The sequence below is a fragment of the Apium graveolens genome, chromosome 11, assembly GCF_009905375.1.
Source record: "Apium graveolens cultivar Ventura chromosome 11, ASM990537v1, whole genome shotgun sequence".
Taxonomy (NCBI): domain Eukaryota; kingdom Viridiplantae; phylum Streptophyta; class Magnoliopsida; order Apiales; family Apiaceae; genus Apium; species Apium graveolens.
This window is the reverse complement of record NC_133657.1, coordinates 2,345,658-2,358,823: the sequence shown is the minus strand read 5'-3', so window position 1 is coordinate 2,358,823 and position 13,166 is coordinate 2,345,658. Positions and strand designations below refer to the sequence as shown.

At 34.4% G+C, this 13,166-nt stretch overlaps 2 protein-coding genes across 2 annotated transcripts; both read right to left on the bottom strand.

Annotated features, from left to right (window-relative positions):
• Window positions 1-7,283: 7,283 nt before the first annotated feature.
• On the bottom strand, window positions 7,284-8,938 carry LOC141697586 (putative ubiquitin-conjugating enzyme E2 38). The gene is given in 6 exon segments (XM_074502046.1): window positions 7,284-7,684; window positions 7,880-7,974; window positions 7,977-8,190; window positions 8,280-8,419; window positions 8,544-8,607; window positions 8,711-8,938. Coding segments are annotated over 6 exon segments (1,008 nt in total). The 3' UTR covers window positions 7,284-7,417.
• Window positions 8,798-11,546, bottom strand: LOC141698153 (uncharacterized). The gene is made up of 5 exons (XM_074502781.1): window positions 11,315-11,546; window positions 11,122-11,230; window positions 9,292-9,384; window positions 9,045-9,150; window positions 8,798-8,928 (listed from the first exon to the last, which is right to left on the bottom strand). The coding sequence occupies exons 1-4, from the start codon at window positions 11,488-11,490 to the stop codon at window positions 9,100-9,102; spliced, it is 429 nt and encodes a 142-aa protein (XP_074358882.1). The 5' UTR covers window positions 11,491-11,546; the 3' UTR covers window positions 8,798-8,928; window positions 9,045-9,099.
• Window positions 11,547-13,166: the final 1,620 nt, after the last annotated feature.

The window sequence follows — 13,166 nt, the reverse complement described above, 5'->3', positions numbered from 1 at the left end:
ACCCCGTCTGTTGTATTATGATACAATTCAACTATGTATAATGGATCTCATGATAAAAAAATGTAGACTTAGGTATTGTTTATAAGGTATTTAAGTTTTGTTTCACTTAAGAATCAGTTGGAACTATATTGTGGTGTTATGATTGATGTATTATTGATAGTTGTTTAGATTATTAATGTAAGTTGAGGATTGATTTTCCGCGTCATATATTTTGTATGTGTGGTCTACATAGGTTATTTTTGAATCTTGTATTGTGTGAAGTTTTATTGAAATTTAATTAGTGGAGTTGAATTTAATTATTTTTCTGAGGCACCTTTATTAGTTGGGTTTTTAAACTGATGATTTCTCCTGTACTTTGAATTATCGAATATTAGTCTGCTTATCCAAAAAATAAATTTATAAGCACACGATTAAAATGCCATTCGAAAATATTTGTAATGCTTCCCTAAATTATATTAAAGAATTTTTTTAATCCACATTTCGCATTTGCCGCTATTAATTTTCATTCTCAATTAATATAAAGTAACAATAATCATTTCTTATTATTTTAAATTCAAATTAATAATAATAATAATAATAATAATTATTATTATTATTAGTATTTTTAAAAAGTTTTAAAAAATATAATCATTTACAATATGAAATGTCATCTCTAAAATTAAAAATTAAAAATATAATGTATAACATGATACTCTATAAGTTTTGATGATAACACTTTCTATTAGGAATATATTGTAGACTTGATGATATACTACCAAAACACCTTAGTAGATTAAGTGTAATTGTAGCTTTCAACGGATAATGTACTCTGTCATCCGTTGAAAGAGTAGCTTATGTTTAAATAAGTTTTGGTAGCACATTCCTGCATATTGTAATGCCTTAAAGAACCAGAAGTTGTAGGATATTCTAAGTCATGTTGACTACTAGATTGATATGCAAAATTGGTTGGCTAATTGTAAATATTAGATTCCTTGTAATCTTGCATAAGTGAAATAGAATTAACTGCTATTAAGATATTCTCACCGGATGTTCCACAAGGTTTTAACGGATGATCAATTAGATGATCAACTAGAGTTTCAACGGATGATCCAACAGAGTTTCAACGGATGATCCAACAGAGTTTCAACGGATGATCAAATTCAAAAAGCAGTTGATAGTCACTTGACAGTCACATGGGTTGATTGTATGCAAATGGAATGTGGTAGCCTATTAACAGGTTTTAGAGAACAAAGAAGCATTTCCACTTCCATCAAACTCAAACATCTCTTCAAGCCACTATATATGCCAACACCAAAATTCTTTTCCAAGCCCATCTTGAATCTCTACAACTACATAAGATTCAATCTCTCAAACAGAGTCAAGATGTGGATGACATCAAGACAAAGATTGCACAAGTCAAGAAGGACATCAATGAAATAATGGAGTCTAAACTTCCTGAAGCTACAATGAGAGACATTCACCAGAAAATCAGGAAGGATTATGACTTAAGTAACAAAATTGATTCTTTGGACACTAGGCTGACAACAATGGAACATTCAATCACCAAGATCCATGTCAACCAAGTTCATCAGATACTCCTTCTTCAGAAATTGGTGGCTTCTCAAACTTCAACCCCTGCCTTACTTGATGATAACAAAAAGGGGGAGAAAGATACTATTGTCCAAGCTAGTGAGGGGGAGAAGGATGTGCACATTCAAGTCAGCAAAGTGATTGTTACAACAATTACTTTCTCTAAGCCACCAGTTCTAGATAGCATTGACTTGATCAATATTGCAGCAGCTGAGTTGAGGCTGAATGAACAAATGAAGAAAATTGATGAAAGGATTGAAAAGGTTTTTGGTCCAATTGCAAAGCAAGATAAATCTGTGAAACACTTCACACAATTGAGACAAATCCCTATCAGTGAAATGAGCTTGAGGAATATGAAGAAAGGTCAAACCTCTGCTTGAAGACATTCAAAGGCCAATGTGATCTTGAAGCCCAAGAATCATTCATCAAAACATTCTACCAAGAATCCTTTGGACCTAGTCTATGCAACTCCACAGCCTGATGAAAAGAAATTGCTTGGTCACTCTATTGCAAACATCAAGGATCCCAAAGACTCAGTTTTAAAGAAAAGGATAGAAAAAGTCTACAGACATGGAAAAGAAATTTGTGTGATGGATGGACATCCACAATTTGTAGAAGCAAAGAAAGAAGAGAAACTGAGACTCAAGCATCAGAAAAGGCAGGTTGCCTTAGAAGCTAAGAATCAAGCTGAAAAAGTTGCTACCAAAATAGGAATTCAGAAGCCTGCCACAATAACTGAAACTGAGAAGAGTGAAAAACCAAAGCACAAACTAGGAAAGGGGTATAAAAAGCAAATAGCCAAAAGGAAGCTGGAATTTGAAGAAGAAGAAGAAGAAGAGAAAGAAGCTAAACCTGAGCCTACCCAGTCTACTACTACAAATTAATCAACTTTGCCCACAATGAAGCAAGCTGAATTCAAGGTCAATCCTGAAGTAAATTTTCATGGTGAACCAATTATTCTAAAGGATGAACCAATAGAATGGGAAGCCTACCCATTCCTGACCTTAATCTCCCAATTCCAACCTCCTCTAAAAGAAGAAAGAACATGCCAAGCAAGCCAGTCAAATCTATTCCATCCAAATCCAAAACTTTACCCAAGCCCAAACCTACAGTCAACAAAGGAGATTAACTATTCATTTGTGACATTAAGGAGTTCTCAGATATCAATCTATCTGGATGAGCTGGATGAAGTGAGAGCTATTGATGCCCACAACAGACTTCCAGAAAGACTTGTATTCAGATATAAGGGTGGAAAGGAGTCTACTTGGTCTCTTCATAGAATTCTCAATGAAGGCTTCTCTGTCTTAGTGAAGATTTTCTCCTCAATCAAGAAAAACTTTGGTTTAATATTGATGCCAAGAAGCAGATACTCAACCAGATTGAAAGAATAAGACAAAGCTAGAGACCTAGATACACTCCCAAGAGTCTTAACTATTCCTTACAATGGGGATAGAGTGCACTTGAGGCCATATTGGCTAATGGAGTTCAATGATAAAAAGAACATAAGAATATTCTTCAGATTAGATGATCAACTAAAGATATCAAGCAATAAAACTGTCAAGGAAATGCAGGAGATGCTGGATCAATCAAATGAAGATGAATTTGAATTCTATGACAACTCCAACACCAGATTGAAGAGAACAATGAAAGGTTGGGAAAGAAGATTAGACATTCAAGGAGAAAAGATTAATTTGCTCAGACTAGAGGAGCACCTTGAAAAATGGCTTGTGAGATTTCTATGAACTTTCTTTTGTACAATTTTCAATAAATTACAGCACTTATCAGTTTTATCTACTGTTGAATAATCTCTATGTAAAAAGGTATTTTGTTATCATCAAGTCCCTCTAAATTTATGCCTACAATTCTAGTAGACATAAATTGGGAGAGATTGTTAGGAATATGTTGTAGACTTGATGATATGCTACAAAACACCTTAGTAGATTTGATTAAGTGTAATTGTAGTTTTTAACGAATAATGTACTCTGTCATCCGTTGAAAGAGTAGCTTATGTTTAAATAAGTTTTGGTAGCACATTCCTGCATATTGTAATGCCTTGGAGAACTAGAAGTTGTAGGATATTCTAAGTCATGTTGACTACTAGATTGATATGTAAAATAGGTTGGATAATTGTAAATATTAGATGCCTTGTAATCTTGCATAAGTGAAATAGAGTTAACTGCTATGAAGATACTCTCAACGGATGTTCCACAAGATTTCAACGGATGATCAACTAGAGTTTCAACGGATAATCAACCAGACTCTCAACGGATGATCAAATTCAAAAAGCAGTTGATAGTGATTGACAGTCACATGGGTTGATTGTATGCAAATGAAATGTAGCAGCCTATTAACAGGTTTTAGAGAACAAAGAAGCATTTCCACTTCCATGCTAACTTAAAGAAATACAAAGATGCTGGATAGAGAAATGGAGCAGCATGTAATTAGACTAAGACACTTTTGTATTATTAGTTTGTCTTTTTATCATGTAACTTGGTAATATATAAACCAAGAGTAGCAAGTTGAAAACCATGCAAACAAGAACTAAGAAATAGAAAAATCTGTATCTGTTAAGAATTTCTCTGTTCTAAGTGTATCATACTTGTAAGCAGCTGTGTGCATTTTTGCATCACAGAGTTCTCATCAATATATATATATATATATATATCTGGTGGGTAAGTTCAATCCACCAAAAAGTTTTTAATCCTTGTATTTAATTACTTTGTGCTTGAATACATCTATATTTTCATCCCGCACATTTGCATATTCAAACACTGATATATTTTATTTGTGAGAAGTTCTTAAAATTGAAAAAAAAATCAAGAATTACATTCAACTCCCCCTTCTGTAATTCTAGTTGTTAGATTGTTTGGGAATGACAATTGGTATCAGAGCAAGTTCTTGACACATTAAGAGTTTAAAGATCAAAGCAACTAACAATATGAGCCGGAAGGATGTTGGAGTAAAGATCCCGTTCTTGGATAAAGATAATTATCACCATTGGAAGGTGAAAATGCACCTGCATCTTTTCTCTCAAGATGAAAGATATGTTGATTGCATTGAGAAAGGCCCTCATGTTTCTCGAAGAGCTGCTACAGATGCTGATGGTGCTGTAGGAAATGAGCAAACTGTTCCAAAGCCACAAGTAAAATGGACAGATGAAGACATTGAGCAAGTACATAAAGATAAAAAGGCTATGAATATTATGTTAAATGGTCTAGATGGAGATATGTTTGACAATGTCATCAATTGCAAAACTGCTAAGGAAATTTGGGATACAATTCAAATTATATGTGACGGAACTGAATAAGTGAGGGAAAACAAGATGCAACTTTTAATCCATCAGTATGAGCACTTTCATTGTGAAGACAGTGAATATTTATGTGACATCTTTAGTAGATTTCAAAAATTACTGAATGTACTGAAGCTGCATGGAAGGGTCTATCAGACAAAAGATTCAAACCTGAAGTTCCTTAGATCTCTACCAAAGGAATGGAAGCTTATGACTGTCTCTCTCAGAAATTCACAAGATTACATGGAATTCACCTTGGAGAGACTGTATGGGATTCTAAAAACTTATGAACTTGAGTTAGAACAAGATGAGCAAATAGAGAAAGGAAGGAAGAAGGGAGGATCTAAGCACTGGTAGCTGAGTAAGAGAGAGGGAAATAAATGAAGGTTGAAGCTGTGGAATCTGCACCAAGCTCTAGGGTTTGTGAAGGAAAAGGAAAGGGGCTAGTAGCTGAGCATGAAGATCATCTTAGTCAAGATGAATTGGAAGATATAGATGAACATCTAGCTTTCTTGTCAAGAAGGTTTGCCGAGCTCAAATTCAAAAAGAATTTTGGAGCAACCAAGCCAAATAGAAACATGGTGGATAAATCCAAATTCAAGTGTTTCAGATGTGGCTTGAGGTGTCATTTTGCAAGTGAATGCAGAAAGCCTGATTCGAACCACGTAAACCAAGGTAAACCGCATTTAAGCGACAGGCTCCGACTCAGGTGGTATAATCATAAATTCTCCTCCCATGGAATTCGAACCTATGACCAAGAGGATAATTATTTCCTCTTTAACCAACTGAGCCAACCCTTGCGGGCTAATATCTTTTATTTTAAATTGTATTGTTCAAGGTGTAATTGTTGTTATTGAGTAGTTGAGTTTAGATAATAAGAGATCGGAGTTAGATTGATGAAGAAAGTTATACAAGCTTGGTTTAGGGTTTAGAGAGCATGTCACTCAAGGAAACATGTATTATCAACAAACTGCTATCATAAATATGGGATAAATTGAGATATATTATTTAATCTTTTAATCACATCATTTCAGTGATTGATTATATTTTCTATTACCAAATTGGAGAGGGAGGGACCAGGACGTAAAATATTAGGAACATGGGCCGAACCTGCCTAAAACTCACTGTGTTATTTGCTGTTATTTATTTTCCACGCTGCATATTGATTGTTAGCTCGCTTACAGTATATTTGAATCTAACAGGAGGCTGTATCGATAATTTGATAAATACTTGGTAAGATTTAAAATCGATTCTAGTTAAATACAACAATTATTCACCCATCTAAGTATAGAATTTCATAACAAAATTTTGTTATTAAAAGCTAAATTCTTTTTACAACTTACACGCTTAGTAAAACTGTAAAAGCATCACCAATAAGCTCCCACCTACACTACAAGGCATGAAGATTTGTTCAAATATCACTCCAACAATCTCCTAACTCCTCTCGAAATTTTTAGGAGCTCCAAAATCCTGTTCAAACTTAAGATTCTCTCTCATCTCCTCACGTTTAGTAACATATAACTAATTTCGTCACTTTTGCAATAACATTACATTTCTTTGTTCAAGAATTAAAAGTTCATTTAGTAAGAAACAATAATTTAAGAGGTATAGATGAGATGATTGTGGGAGAAGAACAAATATATTTTAAATAATTAGGATTTAATAATTTATAATATTTTTTTGAGAGGATATCGAGTGATTGTTGGAAATACTCTAAAAACCTACATAAATCTATTTAAATTTGATAATTATGTATCCGATATGATATAATGGAAGTGCCACTGCATAATTTATATAATACAAAATTTAAAGTCAATAAATTAAACATACGTGTTTTGATAAATATTTTGTTGACATGTTTTTATAGTTCAAGATTTTTGTCCCAACTAAAACACATATAAATATTTATTTAAGTTATTCATCAAGCAAAAGCAAATACAAATGAAAAAATTAAAATACAATCAGATTAAAGATATCAATAGATAATGTAATCTTAAATTTCACATACTATTCAATTATGTGATATTTTTATAAGAAAAAAAGCCTAACTAATATCCTTATTTCTGTTATTATTTTAAATTGAGACAGTTTTGTAATTAAAAACCTAATGTTTTTTAAATCATCTCACCTTTTTAGAACTAACAAATTTAGAGCATCTTTGGGTAAAGTCAACTAACAAATTCAGGTCATTTTGTTGTGTTTTTTTCCTCTTTTCAAAGAACAAAAACACATTCGAGACATTTTTTATACAAATTAAATTAAAAATCGTGTAATATTAAAAAAAATCTATGTACTGCATGAATAAGCCAGACATACTGAAAATAAGAAAATATTAATTTTTGCTTAAAATCAATTGATTACACTTTAAGTGATATGCAACTAATTTCAAGTTAAGCCAAACGGCCTTACTCATTCAAAAAATTGGAACTTCAATTTTCATTTAAAATGTTCAAATGTATCAACGGTAAGTCGAAAAATCTTAAAGGTGTCTGACTAAAATACAGTGTCTGACTTGCAGATATCTCATAAACTCATAATAACTTTCCTTGTTTACCTGGTTTATGTTTGCCTCTTTCCTGTCTTTGCATGTGGAATAATATCTGTGCAGTCCACACCAATTTCAGTAAATGCATTTACAACCTGTTTGATGTACCCACTCAAACTTGACCTGAAATTCTTTGAGCAGCTCTTGTCACCTTCGTCAACATCCTGAACACCGCCACTAACAATACACCCAACTTGAGCTCCATCCATGTATGCTTGACAAGCCACCAATATCTCATGAGCATGCTTGTAAAAGTGTCCCGAAACGACATCCTCAAAATGCTAAAGCAAGAAACAATTTGAGTCATTTAAAAGCCAAACTAACAAAAGACTGGCAATAAAATTCATTCTAGCAAAAGACTAGTAATAGTACAACTAACAAGATCTCTGATAACTACATGGGTGCCTGCTGTCAAAAATGATTGAAACTATTCACCGCTGTATTAGTTGGATTCAAAGAATGAGACTAATCATTACCTTTGGTTGCTTCCGCAAAGTAAACACCATAGTTTTCAGAGATGAGTTAAAAGTTGACTCATTATACTTTAGCGAGCTCTTTTCCCCCGAGACGTTCCGCTTAGACCTGCATGTCCAGGTTCATTGAAGTAGGGTTTTGCATTCAATATTAGCCCTTGTATAGAAACCAAAACTTGGAGCATAGTTGATGACTTAGGGATCCACATCTCTTTCTGGCTACCATTCCAAGTGTTAAGAAGACTCAGGTATACATATCCATTATTGTATAAATTTGGATTGATTCCAAGACCATGTGAGTGGTAGTAAACTTGCTGGAGAAAGTAAATTTCATGGTGATTAGGATAGTGCCAGAATCATCAACTTAATAAATTTATGTTACATTTAAGTAACAGAAGCATACCGGTGGGGAATTAGGATAATTGTCAGGGAAGAACACATCAAAGAAGAATAGGCCTTCATGATAGGGAGTCCCCGCTGCTCCAACAATTACAGCTCTCAAAAGATCCATTCTGGATTCATAGGCCCTAACAAATATGGTATCTAAAAAGCAAGCAAAAAGCAAGCATACAACAAATGATAATTGTAAATCAAATGGTCCAAATTAAAGGAACATGCTTTTACTATAAAGATTTAAGAAAGCATGTGAAAATCCAGAAAAAATAACCTGGTAAATGCTTCTCTAGAATCTTCCATTCCTCCTGAATTTTCTTTGACCAACTCTTTGATGGCTGACATAAATATTATTTTTTTGCTAAATTTGAACTAAATATTTATATATTTTGCAACGGGAGAGGTTTTAAGATAAAATTTATATATTTTCAATATCCTTACCAGCTTGGCTGAGTTTCCATTTTTCACATAATGATGATCAGAAGGGTCTTTGACAATGTCGAATTTTTTAAATTGTTCCAAATTCTTGAGAATCTCATCTTCATGCAAGTGTTTTAGTGAATCACTCTTTTCCCTTTTGGAAGATGATGCAGCTGGAGTCCCTAAATCTGTAGCATTTCTTTGCCTTTTGGAAGATGACGCAGCTGGAGTGCCTAAGTCTGCGGTCATTGTACATCTGACTGTCATCGAATGCTTGCATAAAGTCTGTCGGAAGTAATCTATTGCAAAAGCCCCTTTTACTTGAAGTGAAATCTATTATGAAACCTTTAATTACCTATATTCTGTGATCCTGGAGCAGAGCTCTTCTTTGAAGACAGATCGCCATACACTCATGCAAGGCTTAATTTATGAGATACCATAGTATCAACTCTTGCAGCTCTCTAAAAATGACAAGCAAAAGAATGAGTTAACTAATTGGATTACACCGACCCTCTGACGAGGAAGAACAGGTTATAAATTGACCATTTAACAACTAATAAGTAACATGTGCTTCAGAGTAGAGTCAGGTAAAACACAACTACCTTCCCGTTATATTTGTTAACAGCCTTCCCTTTAATATTCATATTTCCATGCTTTCCATCCATATCAACGTCAATTATTTCCTGATTTGTAACCTGCATCAGTCGGATTCAAGGGACATGTTATGCATAGTAATCAGTAATTTTTTATTCTTAAGAGAAAATTAGTACTTCATATTCAAAATTGCATTACTTATTTAGTCAAGAAATTATGCAACTGTGATTGAAGAGGTGAAGAATTAGTAGAAAATTCGAAAATTATTTAACTTGGTAGAAGCATTTATTAACATACTTCATTAGTAAGAGAAGAAAGATATACCATCATCAACTGCATAATACCCATGTTTTGGAATAAACTTATGAAGAACACGCTTTTGTATATGTATAGTACTACCATTATTTCATCGGCTTACGGCTATGCCATTATTTATTCAAGAAAAAATATAAAAAAAATAGCTAGCTCTAATTAATGTATACAAGTGAAACTTGTCCATTTATAACAAATCATGACCACCACATCAATGTAGTTTTCAACAATCAATGCTAGTTGTGCCAAGTAGACATTGTTACTTAACTTTGACAATAAAATTATAGAATTATATACATTACAGGAGAGCTGTATCTATTATTTATTACTATAAACTTGACTAATAATATGATTAAGACATATGGCGTAAAAAGGATAAATGATTACAGTTATTAGCTTTGGTATTAAGGCAGAAAAATGTAAATATAATAAAATTTGGGGATAAACAAAGGAATACTAACTGGACAGCTTTTCCTTTCTTATTACTACTATGCATTAATTTCGTCGACAAGGCCAATTCAAAACATATTCAGGTTTCTTTGTCATGAGAAGAAATTGTTTCAATTTAGTCGTGAACTACAGAACTTTTAGGTTTCTAAAGTGGTGCTTAGCGTCTCTCAGCCTTCTTATTTATGAGAACACAATCATATCAAATTCATACCTTGTAAATCTGAGATATATTTATAGGATGAGATAGTCAAGAATGCTCTACTAAGATGTTAGCCGACTACTTATTAGTTATTTTCAGGCTTTGATTCTAAATGATGGCGTGCCAAATGCAACTTGGGTTTTTCTCAGTTTTATATATATCTTGTTTATTATTACATAATTGCCGTATTTTCTTTGGTAATCTTGAGTAATACTTGAGCATTATCCGCTCACCCTTTAAATTGTTATTCCCTCACCATTTAAGCTAAGCTACTTAAGCAATAGGACCAATTAAGAAACAAAAGGAGGGTGAGACCGAAAGACGTTGCAAAGATATTTCAACTTTCCTAATCAACATAAGATTTATTTGTGGCCTATCAAGTCTCCTAATGGATTTAATAAAGCGGAACAAGGAATTAAAATAATTTGTATTTAATTTATGTAATTAATCAAGAATATATTTGATTGTAATCTATCGGGTATTAGTTATATTAGATAATTATCAAGAGAATATTCTAAACTATAAGAGTAGAATGATAAATGGATTTGTTTTCTTTAATTAGAAATTTTTTACTTTGTGGCTAAGGGACTTACTCCTATATATGTAATCTCTTATAATTAAGACTACTTGAATTAACTAGTGAATTTAGTTTGTTCTAGCTTGTTTTGGCTTACGATCCTAACAAACTTCTTTTCTACAGTCGAGAAATCCCATGAATAATGACTAATCAATATATCACTGATCAACTATCATTACATGCAAGTCGTAAACTAATTATAATGCAATGTACTATAAATTTCTGCTCAATGTATTAGATGACTAAATTAATTTATCAGCGTTTGACAAGATACATAACAAAGAAGTTCAATAATTTCACCTCAGTAATTTTAAGAGCTTTCGACTTTGAACTCCGAGTAACACGCTGCGGCGGAGATATTTCAACTACATCCAAGTCCATTGAAGTTCCTTCAGAATTAACCTTATTACTGCAAAAACAAAAAAAAAACTCAATCAAAATATATCAAAAGCCAATCACATAATTAGCGCACACACGCATTCATCACTCATACACATGAATTATCGGAGCTTTGGACTTTGAACTCCGAGTAACACGCTGCTGCGGCGGAGATATTTCAACTACATCCGAGTCCATTGAAGTTGCTTCAGAATAAACCTTTTTGCTGCAAAAATAAAAAATATATTGAAAACAAATCACATAATTAACACACACACATTCATCACTCATACACGAAATTTGCAATAGATGGCGACTCCATGTTATGAACAAATAGTCGAGGGCTGCGTTGCGCTACCTTTGATCGTGATTTTGGAAGATGACTTTTGGTTTCATATATAGGCTATACTCTATTAATGCAAATATATGCTACTCACTCTCCCTCCCATTTGTTTACACTTTCCTTTTTGGGATGTACCTTCCAATTGTTTACAATTCAAAATTTTTCAAAAATAGTAAATTTTTTATAATTTTTATATTAACTACATCCCCTACTTTCCTCCACTATACCCACTTGATAGGGATAAATAAATTATGTTTGTATAATTAAATACTGCATTAATTGTACAAACTGTGGGCTGCTAGGCCCAATAAAAAGATATATGATACTCAGACCAGAAAGGTTAAGCCTGATGGACCAGATCCGGCCTGATGGAATAAAAAAGGCCCAAAAGCCCTGATTATTAATTAAATTCGTAATTAATTAATAAGGGACAAATCAGATGTTGAAAAGAGTCCCGATAAGGATATAAATCCTTGGAGATTAGCCTCAAGGGGACCTAAAAGGATAAGGAATCAGTTTCCTACTACCTAGGACTCCAAAGTCCATTCTAATTATGAGACTTGCCCACCAAGTCTCCTATACCAAGTCCAATTCAAGGACTCCCAACATCTATATAAGGGGTCTCACCCCCACCAATCAGAACTACATTTTTTGGCTTGATTCTCTAATTCACCGAGATACGTAGGCATCTCGTAAAGGCAGATTGAGTCACGAAACACGAGAGCAGCCATTAAAGGCCTTGAGCTCCCGAATCTTAGTATTAAATACAGCAAGTAATAACCTTGGTTTTTTATCCATAACATTTGGCGCCGTCTGTGGGAATCACAACAACAACCATGGCGAGAACACGGAGAACAATTGGAGCTCTAGAGGAAGGAACACCATTAGAGACAACCCAGGTGATTTTATCAACCGTGGAGGTTCCTCCCCATTCAACTTATGCATCTACTCAGGAGGAAGCCCAGACAGGGGCAACTCAACCCCAGCTACAAGGGACAACTCCCCCGATTCAAGGTACGAATCCTCAAGTTCAACAAATACATATACCTGTGAATTCTCGACCCGTCGGGTATGAATATTCAACTATTGTTACTACTAACCCCCCTTATGGGATGCCCCTTCACCCTGAGGTTGGAGGAAGCGGATATGCTGGGCGAAGCGAAGCACGAGGGCGGTCGCCCCCCTATATACGAGGTTTGGATCCTATCCCTGAGGATCGGGAATTTTCTGGTCCATACACTGAGAGAGACTCCGAATCTTCGGATGATGAAGTGGCCCCGAGAAGGAGGCGTCCTGGAAAAGAGCCAATGGCCGATGGAAGGCAACGCCCCCAAAGCACCCCAGGGGCGAATCCCCAAGAAGTGCAGGAAAAGATCAGGGCTCATGAGGCTGAAATCCAAAGGCTGAGGCGTGATTTGGAGGCTCACCAAGCCACCAGACCCCACATGCCTCCTAGGGGGAGAAATCCTCCTCCTATCATAGACCTGGATGGTCCGGTAAGAAGAAGGGCTGCTGTCCCAAGAACTGATCCAAGCAATCTCCTTCCCCTTGGAGATCCTGATGATCCAACTCCACCCTTCACAGAAGAGATAATGAATGCCCATATCTCAAGAAAATTCAAGAT

Bases quoted from the DNA above. Each gene is read 5' to 3' on its own strand.
- LOC141698153 (XM_074502781.1), bottom strand. From the start codon at position 11,490: ATGAGTGATGAATGTGTGTGTGTTAATTATGTGATTTGTTTTCAATAT. The intron at 11,231-11,314 runs GTATGAGTGATG...TTGTTTTTGCAG, and splicing joins AAAGCTCCGATAATTCATGT to TAATAAGGTTAATTCTGAAG. The intron at 9,151-9,291 runs GTAGTTGTGTTT...TGTCATTTTTAG, and splicing joins TTAACAAATATAACGGGAAG to AGAGCTGCAAGAGTTGATAC.